The following is a 15,328-nucleotide window of genomic DNA, read 5'->3' on the forward strand; positions in this document are numbered from 1 at the left end:
CGTTGCTTGTTTGGTCTTCTTTGTGTTAGTGGGCTGCAAGTAATACTTGGTCGCCCGCAAGGCCAAAGCACGTGCCGCACTTTCTTTCGATTTTCCCCTCCACATTTCTCTCAATCTGCGCCCACGGATGGAGCCCAGACGTAAAGATGATCACAGCTATGGCGTTGCGAATGGCTCGTGAAGATGGTTTGGTGTATTTACAAAAGGCCAAAGATGTGATGTTGCGAGAGATCTCGAGCGTTTGGGTTAGAAATCGGTGACCCTACCGGCGTAGGCGTAATCGCCGTAGCGTGTGGGCTCGGGTCCTCGCGGGCCGCCGATCTCGCCCGTCTTGGGGTTCTTGTACTCATACTCATCGTCTGCCGTCTTGCCCTCTTGCGCGTTGAAGGCCTCAATCTCCTGATTGATCTTATCCAACTCGGCCTGCAGCTCCTCCAGTGACTTGTCGTCATTGCTCATGAACTTGCTCTTCGGCTCAGCCTTTGCCGCGTGCGTCGCGGAGGGGGTGGCCTTGGGTGAAGAAGAAGATGAAGCGAATCTGCAGAGAAAGCTGGGCCGGGCAAGATGCGCCGCACTTTTGATGTGCCGGGTGCTGTACATGGTAGCGTAGGCCTTGGTTCGCTGCATTGGGTTTTTGATTGCTGGGACTAGTTCTACGAGGTAATGCAAGGATGAAGAACGATTGCGTGTTTTTTTCTTCGATTTTTTATAAAAAATACGAAGAAACACAAAGAAACCAGGAAGAAAAAAAAAGATAATGCGTGTTGGTTGGTTCGTCAGGCCCACACTGCACAACCAACCAACAATCGGATCTCAGCGGTCATAATCGTCAAGCCGGCGGCATCACACGGCCGGTAAAGCGTCATTTTTCTATCTCCACCAACATAACTCGTGAAGGGCCAGGCGGGATGACCAAGCTGGTACAGCTCCTGATTGCCGTCATCGCTCTCGTGGCCCTGTGCGGCGATGCCGCCACAGTCCCCACCATCTACGTCTCGCCCTCCGGTACATTCCACCTCTTCTTTCCATTCCTCGACCATCCCGCGCCTCAACCTATCGTGGCCCGCAGGCAACGACTCGTGGACCGGTGGTTCGCCTACCAAGGGCTCGGCGGGGGTGAACGGAACGGTGGCGGGGCCGCTCCGCACCCTCGCCGCCGCCGCGCTGGTGGCGCGCTCGCGCTATGGCGCCGGCGTGACCAAGACGGTGAGCGTGGCCGCGGGCACCTATACCCTCTCAACCACGCTCGCCCTCACCGCCGCCGACAGCAACACCCTCTTCATCGCCGCGGTACGACGTCACCTCCCCCTGTGGGTTGTGGGAAACAATATTAATTAAGGTTTTTCAATTAATCACAATCGGCCTGTAACTCTATGATTGGCTGATCGCATCCAACCACATGTTTGTGTCGACACAGGATTCACGGGCAGGCAAGACCGTCATCAGCGGAGGGCAGTGCATCCCGGCTAACGCCTTCAAGGCCCTGGACACGTCGACCGGCCTGGGCGCGCGCGTCCCGGCCGCGGCGCGGAGCCGGGTGAAGCAGGTCAACCTCACCCAGCTGGGCCTCACCAGCGCCCAAGTGGGCGTGATCTCCACTAACCTGGCCGGCATGGAGCTGTTCTTCAAGGGCGCCGCGCTCCACGTCGCCCGGTGGCCCAACTACCCCAACTACGTCCTCACTGGCAACATCACCAATACTGGTGCGTGTGCGGTGACGTGCATGTGCGTGTGTCATGAGTTGACGCGAATGTGGTCTACAGACGAGAAATTGGTGTTCCATTACGTGAACGCGACATCGTGGCCGTACGAGGGCGTGTGGGTGCACGGGTTCTTCGGTCAGAACTGGTTCGACGAGCGCCGGGCCATCGAGAGCGTCGACCAAGAGGCCAAGACCATCACCCTCGCCACCCCCACCAACTACGCGTTCAAGCGGGGCCAGCGGTTCTACTACTACAACGTGATCGACGAGCTCGACACGGCGGGTGAGTACCTGATCGACCGGGACAACGGCGTGCTCTACTTCTACCCGCCGTCGGCCATCGCCTCCAACACCGACGCCGTGCTGTCGGTCCTCAACAGCGCGCTCATCGCCATCACCGGCTCCAACATCACCTTTTCTGGTTTGCTCTTCTTCTTCTTCTTTGTTCACACGACACACGCACACGACACAAGTACACACGACACACGCACACACGACACTCGCCTCAACACACACGGCTAAATGGTTGAATGTCGACGCAGGTTTCACGCTGGAGGCGACGCAGAACACTGCGGTGACCGTCAGGGAGAACGGATCGGGTAACGTGATCAAGAACTGCGTCATCAGAAACGTCGGCGAAACGGGCGTGTCCATCGCCGGCGGCACAGACAACATCGTGATGACCTCTGAGCTCTACAACATGGTACGTACATTCCACACATTCTAGGTGTGTCGTGCATTGAGTTTGCGTGTCGTTCTGATGTGCTCCTTTGGGGGGAGGGGCTGAGCAGGGCAAGACGGGAGTAAGCATGAGCGGCGGCGACCGCAAGACACTCACGCCGTGCAACCACATGGCGTTCGCCAACCACGTGCACGACTATTCGCGCTTCATTCTCTGCTACCAGCCCGCTTTTGGCGCCAGTACGCTGACTCACCTTCCAGTCCTGATCACTGATGAGCAACAAAACGCACGACGCTCACCACTGCACACACGACACACACGACACGCACGACAGACGGTGTGGGCGTCAAGATCGTGAACAATAAGATCCACACGGCGCCGCACAACGCCATTCTGTTGGGTGAGAGCAACAATATGGAGATCTACTTCAACGAGATCTACGACATGTGTCGCGAGGCCAGCGACGTGGGCGCCTTCTACCAGGGCCGCGACTGGACCGGCCAGGGCTCCTACATCAGCTACAACTACTTCCACGACTCCTTCGGCTACGGCTCGGAGGGCGTGAGCGCGATCTACTTCGACGACGAGAACAGCGGCAGCACTGCGTTCGGTAACCCACCGCACACGCACATGCACACGCACATGCGCACACACTCCACCATTGTCTGACACCTCCAATGCAGGTAACATCATCGTGAACATGGAGTTGGGCATCCTGATGGGCGGTGGCCGCAGCAACCACGTCGACAACAACATCTTCATTAACCTCGACAACGGTGCTCACCCTCTTCACTCTCTCTTCGCTCTTCGTTCTTTTTCGTTCGTCCCCCCCCAAATCTGACCGTGCCCTCTCCGGTCATAGCCGCCTACGCTGGCGATGCGCGCGGTCTGCCGGGCCAGGTTCCCCAGAACAACAACACCCTCTACACGCGACTCCTCGCGCAGCCCTACCAGACCCAGCCCTGGTCCACCCAGTTCCCCGAACTGGTCACCATCCTCGACGACCCCGTCAGCCCCCACGCTCCTCGCGTACCACTCCCCACCCCCATGTGCGGTAGTGTGTGCGGTGATGCGTGGGCGTGAGTGTGTTGCGCGCGTGTGTGCGGTGGTGTGTCGCTGACATTACGACCACAGTACAATTCGTATCGGCACAACGTGGCCTGTAACACAAAGAACAACCAGCGCCTCTCGACGGCGGCCGCCCCCTACATCCAGAATGTGACGTCGGACAACTGGTGGCTGAAGAACAGCACCACCTGCCAGAAGGCCATCTTCCCCTACCTCCAGTCGACCGGCTCGCTCGAGATCAGCCCCAGCGCCCCGTTCCTGGCCAACATCACCTTTTCCGCGATCCCCTGGAAGCGCATTGGGCTGGCGGGCGCCTACGAGAGCCTGCCCGCCAACCTGCCCGGCCTTAGTACGTCGACGTCTCCCCCACCACCACTCACTCACCAGCCATGCTTGCGTGCCATGGGCTGACCGCATTCCTTCTCCTCGGCGCACGCACGACACACACGACACACACGACACACACGACACACACGACATGTACACAGAATATGGCAAGATTGTGACGCCCCAGGCTGCGAAGGACACCAGCGCCGCGTCTGGCTTTGCGCGCAGTCCCCTGGCTCTCGCTCTGCGTTTCCTCTTCTAACCTCCCCCCCACCTGTAATCATGATCAAACTTTTGACAACAAGACGCGAAGAGTTGCTGAAGTGTACTGTTCTTGTGCTGTCGCTGTAGTTTGGGGTTTGTTGTCACAACATGATCAAACGCGCGGGTCGAGAACAATGAACTGGACAGCGTGCGGGGCCAGGTTCTTCGCGGTGAACTGCCTGGTCTCGGGGGGGGGGGCAACGCTCGATGGAGTCAGCCTACAATCGACAGAGGAAGAGAAGAGGAGGAGAGGGCGTGTGTACCCGGTGAACTGGCCCAGGGCCTGGCCCGACCAGAGGTCGGTCGCTCGGTACGTGGCGGAGGAGGACGACAGGCCCAGCTGGGTCCAGGTCACCGTCACGTCCTCGTTTCCCCACTGATCTGCTCGTTTTTAAGGTGGCGAATGCGTTGCGTTGACCAAGGAGAGAAAACAGTCAATGCGGGTCAGCAGATAACAGTTGAACCGCGGAGGACTGGGTTGGGGTCGGTAGGTACTAAAGTCGTAGAGCACGCCAGCGCGATTGAACAGAACGACGGCGATGCGGCCGTTGGTCATGTTCTTGGCCCACACCTCGGTCCACGAGCACTTGAGCCACAGGCACGCTAGCGTGGCGAAATTATAGTACAAGTTCTGCTCAGTAATTGCAGATTTACTGACTCAGCATGGTGAGGGCAGGTTGCAGGTGTGTACCTCCGTCGAGGTCGAGCCCAGACTGCACGCTGGCCACGACTCGGCCCTGCAGGCCCAGAGGGTCTTGGTTGACAGCGATCACCTCCGAGTTCGTCAGAATGGCCTGGATGGCCGGCGTCATCGTCTGATGGTCGAGACAAACAGCGTACACATCAGGTTTCTCGCACACGAAATACACAATCAAAGGAAAAAAATTAAAAAAAGAGAGAGAAAGAAATAGATAGGGAATGGATGAAAAATCAAAATAATAATAATAATAAAAATAATAATTTCATGGGCGTACGCGCAGGTCGTTGCCGGTGATGAGGGGCGCGGCCATGATGGCCCACAGGGAGAAGTGGGACCGAGCCTGGGTGTCGTCGAGCCAGGCGGCGGGGGCAAGGGGCAAGTTGAAGAAGGTACCATTGACGCCCACCTCCAGCATGTCCGGGTCATTGAACGCTCCTGCGTCCGTCCCACACCACAAAAGAAATGTTACCATGCTACCAGACCACCGGCTTCGGCTGCACAGGAATGCAGGACGCACCAGGCGCGGCGTAGGGGTAGAGCGGCTTCTGGGCATCCAGGATCTCGAGCACTGTCATGGCCCAGCGGAACCCGCGTGAGATCGCAGATCAGATTGGGGGTGAGCCAGCGGCAAGCGCGTACCTCGGCCCCACCAGGGGAAGATGTCATAGGTCGTGCCTGTGTGTGTGTGTGCGTGCGTGCGGTTCGTGTGCGTGTGTGCGTGTGTTCTGGTCTGTAAGAGCTTGAAGAATGCGTAGCTGCGGCAAGGGCGTACGCCAGAGGTTGCCAATCTTGGGAGCCCAGTTCCACGAGTCCTTGCGGCCCCAGTTGCAGATGCTGAACACGATCGGCCGGCCCGTCTTGTTGAGCGCCTGCGACATCTGTGAGTGTGTCGGCCCACCCGACGCCGGTCATATGATGGTACGTAGCCAGTCAGCCGATCAGTGTCACACCACATCTCACGTTGTGTGTGTGTGTGTGTGTGTGTGTGTGTGTGTGTGGTGAGAGATAGAGAGATAGAGAGAGTACCTGTCCGTAGAAGAGCCAGGGCTGGTTCTCGATCTCGTTGGTGAGGTAGCACGTATCGAACTTGAGGTAGTCGATGCCCCAGGAGGCGAACGTGTTGGCGTCCTGCTGGTAGTACCCGTTGCTGCCCGGAAAGCCTGTGTGAATGATCGACATCGTTAGGTGAAGCGAATCAAAAATCACCATCATCGCCGTAATCATCATTTGCTCCAACGAATGGTGGTTGAAAGCACCTTGGCACGTGTAAGTGCCCACATCCGAATAGATGCCCACCTTCAGACCGAGCCTGCGATTGTCGAATTGGAAATAAAAATTGTTGAATATTAAAAATAAAAAGATGAAGATGAGTTACCCGAGTGGCGAGGAAGGCGGAGAACGTACGAGTGGATGTAGTCCACGAAGGCCTTCATGCCGTTGGGAAACTTGGTCGGGTCGGGCTGCAGATTGCCTACAAGAGCAGTGTCCAGAAAGAGTGAGTGTGAGTGAAGCTACTCCAAATCGGCCGAGCCAAAGGAATGCATACCTTGCATGTCGCGCTCTCTTGTCTGCCAGCTGCGGGAGTAGTCCAAATGGCCGGTGCGGGTCAGAATCAAATCACACACACACACACACAGAGAGAGAGAGGGTTGCGTGCCAGTCGTCGATGTTGAGGAAGGTGTAGCCGGCCTTGGCCATGCCCGAGGAGATGAGGGCGTGGGCCATCTGCTTGAGCGTGGATTCATCGTAGTTGCACTGAAACGTGTTCCACGTGTTCCAGCCCATGGGCGGCGTGCTTTCAGGTCAAAATACAAATAAATAAAAGATTTAAAAAATCGTCCGGCAGTTTTTATGTTTTAATGTTTTATGTTTTGGTTGTTGTTTTAAAAACAAAAATAAAATAAGCTACGCTCTCAGAGAGAATGAGGAAGAAAGAGGAATTCCGGGGGGGGGATTGTACAGTGCGAGGCCGTTGTCCAGCGCGAGGGTTGCGGCAACGCTTGCCACCGCGAGGGAGATGGCGAACAACTGGCGGCGGGTCAGCATTGCTGCAGAAGGCCAAGATAGCAGTTGTCACTGGGGCTATCGGAACAGGGCCGCAATATTAGCGGTCCGCTCCCCCTGTCGACACATAAGGTACCGGCCTCCCCTTCTTTCACTCTTTGTTTCACTCCTCCTGACCGAACTCAACTCTACTGAGAGCCGTTGTGTAGCTTGGAGTAAAGACTTTGTGTCACTCAAGTGCGCTCTTCTTCGGAGGGCGTAAAGCGCTGAAGATTGGCACGGCCTACAGGGTGAGGCAGAAAGGGGTGGATGGCGGTGTGGTCACGTCCTGCCGCCACGGCCGACGTGTTGCGCGCGCGTGAACACAAAAAGGCGCAGCATCTCCTTTTTGACGTGCTCGTTCGATGGCACGGGCTCGGAGCGCGCGCAAAGCGTGAAGATCGGCACGACCTGCGCCACGAACCCCAGGCCCTGAGCCACTTTGTGCAGCTCTAGATGTGAACAACCCCCAGCACACGCGTGGTTTGTCAGACATCAGACATCGAAGCGTAGGCTGGTGGGCGCTCGCGAGAGAGTACCCGAGTCGATCACTTTTTCTCGGTTCACGTGGGCCAGGATGAACAGTGGCGGCGAGCCGTCGGCGCATCGTTCTCGAGAGAGCAGCGAATCAACCGACTTCCACAGTTGCTCCACCGCCGTCAGGTAGTACCTGCAGTTGAGAGTAAGCTTACGTTCAACGCGAGAAAGAGACCATTGATGCCTGACGCTGCGCTGTGATGGAGGCGCACAGAGTGTCCGACGCGATGACAACATCGAATCGCGGGAGTTCGTCGCGTGTATCGGTTCCCCACACCAGCTTCTCCACCTTCACCTTGTCTTGAACGTCTGATGTTGGCGCGTGTGTCGTGAGTGATGTGTGACCACACACGTCCATGGCAGTGCGCAGCAAGGTGAGCGAGAAAGATGAATCATTCTAACCTGTGTTCAGTTGAACGCTCCGCTGCAGCGTGTCGAGCACTTGTGGATCCTTGTCGGTGAGCCACACGCGGTCGCAGTATCTCGCGGCCAACAAGCCGCTCAGGCCTTGAATCTCACCCAGGCGCGTCAGCACCATCGTCAGCAGGCCTAACCAGGCCTCAGGGGGTGGTCCTTACCTGTGCCTGCTCCCAGTTCCAACACTGTCTTACCGGCAAACGTGTGCTTGTGAGCCACGATGTACCTGTCTTCAACCACAGGTCAGGTTGCGTGAGTTGCGGGGCCTTGTCTCAAGGCAAGGCATGTGCTACGCACTTGGCAAGGACCAGCGCCGCTGGCCACACGGAGGTGCCCGTGGACTTGGTAGGCAGTGCCCTCCCTTCCTGCGCTGTGTGACAATTTTTATTACAATTTTTCTAAACAATTCAATAACAACATATGCTGAGGCAAAGTACCAGCAGACGACTCCCGCACCATGCAGAGGCGCACATGCTGACCGGAGCCATCAATGGGGTACTCCACAACGTCCACGCCCGAGTCTTCCATCTTCGACAAGCGCTTTGGCCTTTTTCTCTTTTTTTCTTTCTTCCAATCAAACCGGAAAGTGCCGAACGCGCAGCTTCAGGCAGCGCTCAGCACTGCCTTTGCTGTGTGGAAAGCTTCCAAATAAGAGACACGAGGAGAGATTCAAAGTAGAGGTTTGTGCCGCAGCGTTGTTTATATTTTATAACAACTTTCAAGATTTATTTCAGTAATTGGATTTGATTGATGAACGAATCTTCTCTCTCTGCAGAACAGCAGAAGAGACAGAGCGGAGCTTGGCGATGTGGGGCGACGAGTTCCTGCGGTACCTCGTGCTTGGGGTGTTTCGCATCCTCCTCCACGTGTTCTTCAACGACGTCGAGGTCGTTGGCCGCCTCAACGTTCCCAAAAAGGGACCCGTCATCTTCGTCGGTACGCTGACCACCCCATCGTGGGCTCGCGTTCTCTCTCAGAGGACTAAAGCAACGCGACAGGCAACCACCGCAACCAGTTCGTGGATGCCATGATCATGTTCAGCAGGCACCTCTCTCCCTTGGCCCTCGACTCCTCGCCTTACAGCTGCGCTAACGCACGCACACACGACACACGACACACGACACACGCCACACGCCACACGCCACACGACACACGACACATGACACACGACACATGACACACGACACACGCCACACGACACACACAGGACGGGCCGCACGCCTTCGTTTATCATCGCCGAGGTGTCGCTGAAGCGGAAGGTGATCGCCTTCTTCGCCAAGATCCTACGCTGCGTGCCGATTCATCGGCCGCGCGACGTCGCCATGGCCGGTGAGGGCACAATCCAGAGCGAAGGTATTTTACAATGCATCGCCACATTCCGCACAGCCTTTGGTGGATTGCACAACCCGTGAAGACCCAACGCGCCATTATTGATCGACGGCGTGTCTTCGTGCGCGTTACAGGGGCTCAGGTGCACGGCGCGGGCACCAACTTCAAGTCTAGCGTGACGATCGGAGACGAGCTCATCGTGCACCAACGACCCGATTGGAGGTGTCTAAAGATCACACTTGTCTCTTTCACACACACACACACACACACACACACACACACACACGCACCACACACACCACACACACAAACGCACACACGTCGACGGGTGTCAATATTGACCTTCGTTGTATTCATGCAGAGGGCGAGTGACTGCGATAGAGTCTGACACGGAGCTCACGGTGAGCGAGCCCATCACGCCCCCGTTTGAAGAGGGACAAAAATTCAAGGTATGTTTGATTGTTTGTTTGTTTGCCCGCCTCACTTCTTGTGGGCGCTGATCGATCGAGTACTGGCTATGCGTCGCACCTTCTGCAGGTCTACAGGAAGATCGACCAGTCGCATGTCTACGACAAGGTGTGGGACGAGTTGGCCCGAGGAAACTCGTACGAGTTTTTTTTATGTCTGCGTTTGTTTTAGCGTGTGACCCTTCATGCAGGACCCAGCCTTACACGCATGCTACTCTGTGTTGTTGTTCCAATTCATCTCATTCTCGTAATTCTTCTTCTGATGACGTGTCATCAGGATTGGCATCTTTCCCGAGGGTTCCTCGCATGATCGAGCGGATCTGCTGCCGCTCAAGGCGGGCGTGACGCTGATGGCGCTCGGCGCGGCTGCCAAGCACAACGTCGAGGTCCAGATCGTGCCTTGTGGCCTGACCTACTTTCATGGACACCGGTACAGATTCCTTGTTTTGTTTTTGTTTTTTTCAGCATTATTTCATAGGGCTGGTACTAAAACTTGACTGCAGGTTCCGAGGCCACTGCATCGTGGAGTTCGGTCAGCCGCTCGTGGTGTCTCCTCAGTCGGAGTGGGTGGAGCGCTACAAGGACAAGGACCAGCGCCGCCAAGTGTGCTCCGACCTCCTGGACCAGGTCGAGAAGGGCCTGCGCGGGGTGCTTCTTTCCTCTTCGTTCTTCGTTCTTCTTCGTTCTTCTTCTTTGCTAGAAATTGACTCCTGACCACCCACCTCTAGGTGACGTTGAACGTGCCCACCTACAAGGACCGCCAGGTGGCGCTCACCGTGCGGTCGCTCTACCAGCCGGCATCTCTGCAGCTGTCCTCCAACAAGTACCAGATGCTCAACCGGTACGCCCTCACTCTTGCGCGAGGCCTTGCAAAGCACAGCCGGGTGGCGACCCTGACCACCACTGACTGGGACAAACCAGGTCGTTTGCCGACATCCTGTTTCACCACAACAAGGACAACGAACGGGTGCAGTTGTTGGTGAAGAAGGTGAGACGCTACAACAAGCAGCTGCACCGCTACGGGTTCAAGGATTACCAGGTTTCCCTCCAACACCAACCAACTGTCGCCTTTGCTTCGCATGACCACACGCATGACCACCTTCTCGCAGGTGGCAGAAGGGTTCGAGAAGGTCAGCAAGCGCCTGTTCCTGCGCATGATTCTCAGGCGAGCCCTCTATCTGGTATGCTGCAGCTGACCCCTGCGATCTTCTCATGTTGTTCATAACACTTGACAATTTGTGGGTTGCTGGAGGGCGCGAGACTGGGTGTACCTGACTGGCGCCACAAACAACCAATGTCGACCTGCGTGGCGGGTTAGGGTCCGCTGGTGGCGCTGGCATTGCCCGGAGCGCTGCTGAATTTGCCCGTGGGCTTGCTGGCGCGTTACGTGGCCACCAACAAGGCTCGCACCATCGCCCCGAACGACCCCAACACTATGTACGGCGCTCTGGACGTCATCGCGTCCTATAAGGTTCGTAATCCACTACGTTCATTCGTGATTTGCGCGCATGTGTGCTAACGCACGTATGTCGTTGATTGTGTGTGTGTGTGTGTCGATCTCCCATAGATAATCATTGCAGGCTTCGGCGCGCCGATTTCGTATGTCGTGTACTTCCTCGCCGCGTGGTGGGTCTGGGGGTCGCGTCCCGCGCTGGCATTCTTGGCATTCCTGCCCATTTTCTCGTACGCCAGGTACGTTCGATCGACACCACCGCACCCGCACGCGTGGAGGCCTCGCTCGCGCATCACCAGAATGTACTGTGATTGATGTACTTTTTGCGCAGCATTCGCGTGCTGGAGAAGGGAATGGAGCAGCTGCGACTGCTGCAGGCCGTATTCCATCTGGCCAGGGCTCGCCGCGAGCTCAATTCCCTCAAACAGACGCGCGCCGAGCTTCAGACCGAAGTGCGCCGTCTCATCGATGAATTGAGCCCCGAGTACGATCAACGTTCTGTGCGTGTGCGGTGGCGTGTGCGGTTGTGTGTGCGGTTGTGTGTGCGGTAATTGATCGGAACTAGGGAGCGTGGCGAGGAGTTCGCGCGTCACGGCGTTCACCGGGAGATGAAGCAGAAGTGGAAGGCCGAGGAGGACGAGCGCAGCCAGGACGGCACTGCCCGCAAGCGAGTGCTCTACCGCCGCCGCTCGTACAAGAAGCTCGACGAGTTCTCCGGGTGCGTGCACATGCATGCCCCCCTTTAGTCCCACATAACTTCAATTTCCCACAACTAACGCTCATGGCCCTCTCCTCTGTTCGCTCTCAGGAGCGTTGAAGGAATGCAGGAGGCGCTGGAGAAGGACGAATTCCTCTGAATTGGTCACTGTACGCCCTGCCTCTCCTTCACTGATGAGAAGATACCAAGGATGGCCAGCATGCCCGTGAACCCTCATTTTCGAAATATAACAGGACATCACCGGAATGTGCATCACATTTTGATATCTGATGAAGAGGAATCTTATTGGGCGCTAGAGCACTCTAGCACACTAGCGCCCTTTGACTAATGCCGTCTTGCCGAAGATCTCATCATGTGGAGGTTATCTTGCCTCGCATTGGTGGTCCTGTTGACTCTCTGTCTCTGGGCGGGACCACTGCCCAAGAACTGGCACCTTCCTAACCCTCCGGTTCGCCCTCGAGCTCGCCCCTGCACGCCCTCGCCCTCGCGCCCGGCCTCGGCCCTCTCCCAGCCGTTCGCCCTCGCACAACCGGATCAGAGTTGAGCCGTACCGCTCGTTTCGCATTTAACGAATTACTCAGTGTGCGTGTGCGTGTGCGTGTGGGTGTGCGTGTGCGTGTGCGTGTGCATTGTGTGTGCGTGTGTGGATTTGCCGCTTTCTGTGCTCTTAATTAATTCAGCTTTGAAATGAAAATAAAAGCAAAGAGAAACAACTTTAAATTGCGTTCGCCAACATTCGAAGAAGAAAGGCCAACAACGCCAAGCCCCACCCGATCACAAACTTTGTTAACTTACTGGCGGTCGGTACGTCCCAGGCCAAGATTACGCAACATAACGATTAAATGAATGAATGTGCATATTAATGATCAAACAATTAATCAATTAATCAATTAATAATGAGAACAAGTCGAATGGTGCACATCAGCTTACGAAGTTGCGATTGTTTTCAGACGGCCAGTGAAGGATGGAATCTCAGGCCTCTTCTTCTTCTTCGACGGCAAGTAGCAGTACTTACGATGCCGCCAGCCTGCCGCCGGTAGACCTCTTCGTCGAGCGACTGCACAAGGCCGCCGCGTCGGGCGACCTCGCTGCGCTCAACCTTCTGCTCGACGCGCTCCGCGAGACCGCCGGGCGCGAGCGCGAGCTCGCCGCCTTCGTGTCCTCGTCCCTGTCGTCATTGCTGGACTCGCCGGGACTCGAAGCCGCGTCGGCTCAGCGCGGACGCCGGCAGCGCGACGTGCGCATCCACCTGGGCATCGGGCGCGACGACGAGGGCCGCGGCGACTGCTACGACCTGTTCAAGGGACCTGACCTGCTGGGCCGCACGGCGCTGCACCAGGCCTGCTACCACGGCCACTCCGACTGCGTAAAGGCGCTGCTCGAGTTCGACGTCGCCCTGCGCGAGCTCATGTTTGGCGCCGAGCAGCCCAGCGGCAGCAAGAAGGCTGCCCAGCAGCCGCAGCCACAGCCGCCGCCGCCGATTCGCCGTTCGACATCGTCGGTCGGCGCTGGTGGCGGCCAGCGCAATGCGCTGAGGAAGAGCATGGCACGGTCGGTGGCCGGCCAGCCAACGCTGGCGGCGTCGACGGGCGCCGGCGTGGCGGGCAGCGTCGCGGCAGGCGCGGCGGCGGCGGAGCAGACCAGCGTGGTCCCCGCGGACGCGGAGACGACGGAGGCCGGCCACGTCGACGAGGGCGAGCGCGAGCAGGAGGGCGAGGGCATGGAGCGACGGCGGCTTGTCGACACGGGCGACCTGCGTGGGCTGCTGCCCATCATGGTCGCCATCTACCGCGGCAACAAGGACTGCGTGCAGGTGCTTCTTGGCCACAATCCGACGCTTGACGCCCTACAGACACAGGTACATACGGTTGTGTTGTGTGCGTGTGTGCGTGTGTGCGTGTGCGGTGATGTGTGCGACAGCGACTCACGCAATGCGGATGGCCACGTCGTATCATATCACGTTCCAGGTGTTTGCCTATGAGCAACGGCATCCGTATCGCGCGATGGAAAAGCGGTCAGTGCAGTCGCTCTACGCGGTGACGCTTAACCCCAACGACCTCTACCGCGTCAACTTGTCGCTCGACTCCCTTGAGGTGTGTCGTGTGTGTCGTGTGTGTCGTGTGTGTCGTGTGTGTCGTGTGTGTCGTGTGTGTCGTGTGTGTCGTGTGTCGTGCGCGCACTCAGACACAATGAGCCCGTGAACTGACAACGAATGCACGGGCAGGTTTACAACGGCACCGATGACTTTGGCAGCGCGAGAGCCAACACGGGCGTGTATCGGCAGGAAGGCCGTTGGTACTTCGAGGTGGAGCTGCTGACCGGCGGCCTCGCCCAGCTCGGCTGGGCCACTCGCCAATCGTCGTTCAACGTACGGCGCCAACCACCACGGAACGCCGTGACACCGTCTCACAGTCCATGTGCACTGTTGATGCGTGGTGACGAACTCCTCCAGAAATCGACGGGAGTGGGCGATACCGGCTCCTCGTTTGGGTTTGACGGGTTCAGGTGCCGCGCGTGGCACGATCTCAAGAGCAGCCCGTACGGACAGAGGTGGAAGGCCGGAGGTAACGCACACGCACACGCACACGCACACGCACACGCACACGCACACGCACACGCACACGCACACGCACACGCACACGCACACGCACCTTCTCCTCACACTGACCTCTGTGCTTACTGGCAATTGCAGATATCGTGGGTTGTGAGCTCGACCGCAGCAATGATCAAATCAGCTTCTACCTCAACGGGCAGCCGATGGGCGTTGCCTTCACGAAGATCGGGGACGACATCAAGCTGTTCCCTGCCGTCAGGCACACACTCCTCTCTCATTATATTAAGACGCCGTGCGGCATGTCGCGCGAGCTGATACTGACCCGGAGGCTCTGGTGGTGCGGGCGTGCAGTGTGGATGCGACTGAACGGTGTCGCCTGAACTTTGGCGGAAGAGGCGGCGAAGGGTTCAGGCACCTGCCCGACGGGTGCAAGTCGCTGTGCGACCTGATCCCCGAGGCTCAGGCGCGCCTCACCCACTGGAAGCTGCGCGCCCTCCATGGCACCTTCGTCAGCGAACCCGCGATGAGTACGCGCTTTCCCTGCGAAACGCAAACGCAAACGCAAATCTAAACGCAAACGCAAATCTAAACGCAAACGCAAACAAACCGCAGAGCTGCCTTGCATGAACTTGGGTCAACAGCGACTCAAGTTGCCACTGGCCTGGGCCACCGTGTACGGTGGTGCCGGGGCGGAGATGTTCGACCTACTCCTGCGCGAGGCCAGCCCGCAGGCCGTGGCCGGCCAGCTGCGCCTGCTGGCCGCCGATGGCGCCGAGCAGGGTCTGATGCCTGTGCCGCACCTGGCCAGCCTATGCGGCAACGAGGCCGTGCTTCGCTGGTGCGTCGAACACAGCAAGATCCTTGGCGCCAAGGGACGCGCCCAGGCGAAGCCGCAGCAGCAGCAGCAGCTTCTGTTCGACCTGGCCAACGACCGCGACCGCGTGGGAGCCACTGCACTGCACTACGCGGCGCTCGGGGGTCACCTGGCGTGTGTGCGGCTGCTGGTCGAGGAGGCTCACGTCCCGCCGGACACGACCATCAAGAAGTCGACCGCCCGCACGCTCAAT

General features: G+C 57.8%; 6 protein-coding genes and 1 pseudogene across 6 annotated transcripts in view; 4 read left to right on the forward strand and 3 right to left on the reverse strand.

Moving 5' to 3' along the window:
* Nucleotides 1–246: 246 nt before the first annotated feature.
* On the reverse strand, nt 247–627 carry ACA1_061310 (uncharacterized protein; the record flags this gene model as incomplete). Its single annotated transcript, XM_004339358.1, has 2 exons — nt 247–538; nt 599–627. The coding sequence occupies 2 exons, from the start codon at nt 625–627 to the stop codon at nt 247–249; spliced, it is 321 nt and encodes a 106-aa protein (XP_004339406.1).
* A 281-nt stretch (nt 628–908) lies between these two features.
* ACA1_061320 (uncharacterized protein) lies at nt 909–4,041 on the forward strand (the record flags this gene model as incomplete). Its single annotated transcript, XM_004339359.1, has 11 exons — nt 909–1,005; nt 1,070–1,290; nt 1,418–1,703; nt 1,764–2,123; nt 2,245–2,405; nt 2,494–2,623; nt 2,719–2,994; nt 3,068–3,160; nt 3,247–3,413; nt 3,519–3,801; nt 3,941–4,041. The coding sequence occupies 11 exons, from the start codon at nt 909–911 to the stop codon at nt 4,039–4,041; spliced, it is 2,175 nt and encodes a 724-aa protein (XP_004339407.1).
* A 114-nt stretch (nt 4,042–4,155) lies between these two features.
* Nucleotides 4,156–6,528, reverse strand: ACA1_061330 (Alphagalactosidase; the record flags this gene model as incomplete). Its single annotated transcript, XM_004339360.1, has 13 exons — nt 4,156–4,222; nt 4,307–4,424; nt 4,539–4,646; nt 4,735–4,858; nt 5,018–5,178; nt 5,261–5,311; nt 5,383–5,418; nt 5,516–5,621; nt 5,770–5,903; nt 6,000–6,052; nt 6,148–6,214; nt 6,290–6,311; nt 6,379–6,528. The coding sequence occupies 13 exons, from the start codon at nt 6,526–6,528 to the stop codon at nt 4,156–4,158; spliced, it is 1,197 nt and encodes a 398-aa protein (XP_004339408.1).
* A 540-nt stretch (nt 6,529–7,068) lies between these two features.
* Nucleotides 7,069–7,861, reverse strand: ACA1_061340 (uncharacterized protein; the record flags this gene model as incomplete). The annotated part of the gene is made up of 4 exons (XM_004339361.1): nt 7,069–7,238; nt 7,326–7,456; nt 7,536–7,632; nt 7,726–7,861. 4 exons carry the CDS (start codon nt 7,859–7,861, stop codon nt 7,069–7,071), a joined length of 534 nt encoding a protein of 177 aa, XP_004339409.1.
* A 685-nt stretch (nt 7,862–8,546) lies between these two features.
* ACA1_061350 (acyltransferase domain containing protein) lies at nt 8,547–11,846 on the forward strand (the record flags this gene model as incomplete). Its single annotated transcript, XM_004339362.1, has 16 exons — nt 8,547–8,676; nt 8,739–8,775; nt 8,948–9,093; nt 9,204–9,291; nt 9,431–9,518; nt 9,607–9,674; nt 9,814–9,966; nt 10,040–10,184; nt 10,265–10,377; nt 10,458–10,575; nt 10,646–10,717; nt 10,855–11,007; nt 11,104–11,228; nt 11,321–11,473; nt 11,555–11,707; nt 11,798–11,846. 16 exons carry the CDS (start codon nt 8,547–8,549, stop codon nt 11,844–11,846), a joined length of 1,791 nt encoding a protein of 596 aa, XP_004339410.1.
* An 825-nt stretch (nt 11,847–12,671) lies between these two features.
* On the forward strand, nt 12,672–14,832 carry ACA1_061360 (annotated as a pseudogene).
* Nucleotides 14,833–14,956: 124 nt separating this feature from the next.
* Nucleotides 14,957–15,328, forward strand: part of ACA1_061370 (BTB/POZ domain containing protein) — a gene marked incomplete at both ends in the record, with an annotated part of 5,982 nt that continues 5,610 nt past the window's right edge. The window contains one exon of the mRNA XM_004339363.1: nt 14,957–15,328. This exon is cut by the window's right edge and continues 622 nt beyond it. Within this exon, the coding sequence (XP_004339411.1) occupies nt 14,957–15,328 (372 nt within the window).

This window comes from Acanthamoeba castellanii, assembly GCF_000313135.1.
Source record: "Acanthamoeba castellanii str. Neff unplaced genomic scaffold scf7180000084599, whole genome shotgun sequence".
NCBI classification, from domain to species: domain Eukaryota; phylum Discosea; order Longamoebia; family Acanthamoebidae; genus Acanthamoeba; species Acanthamoeba castellanii.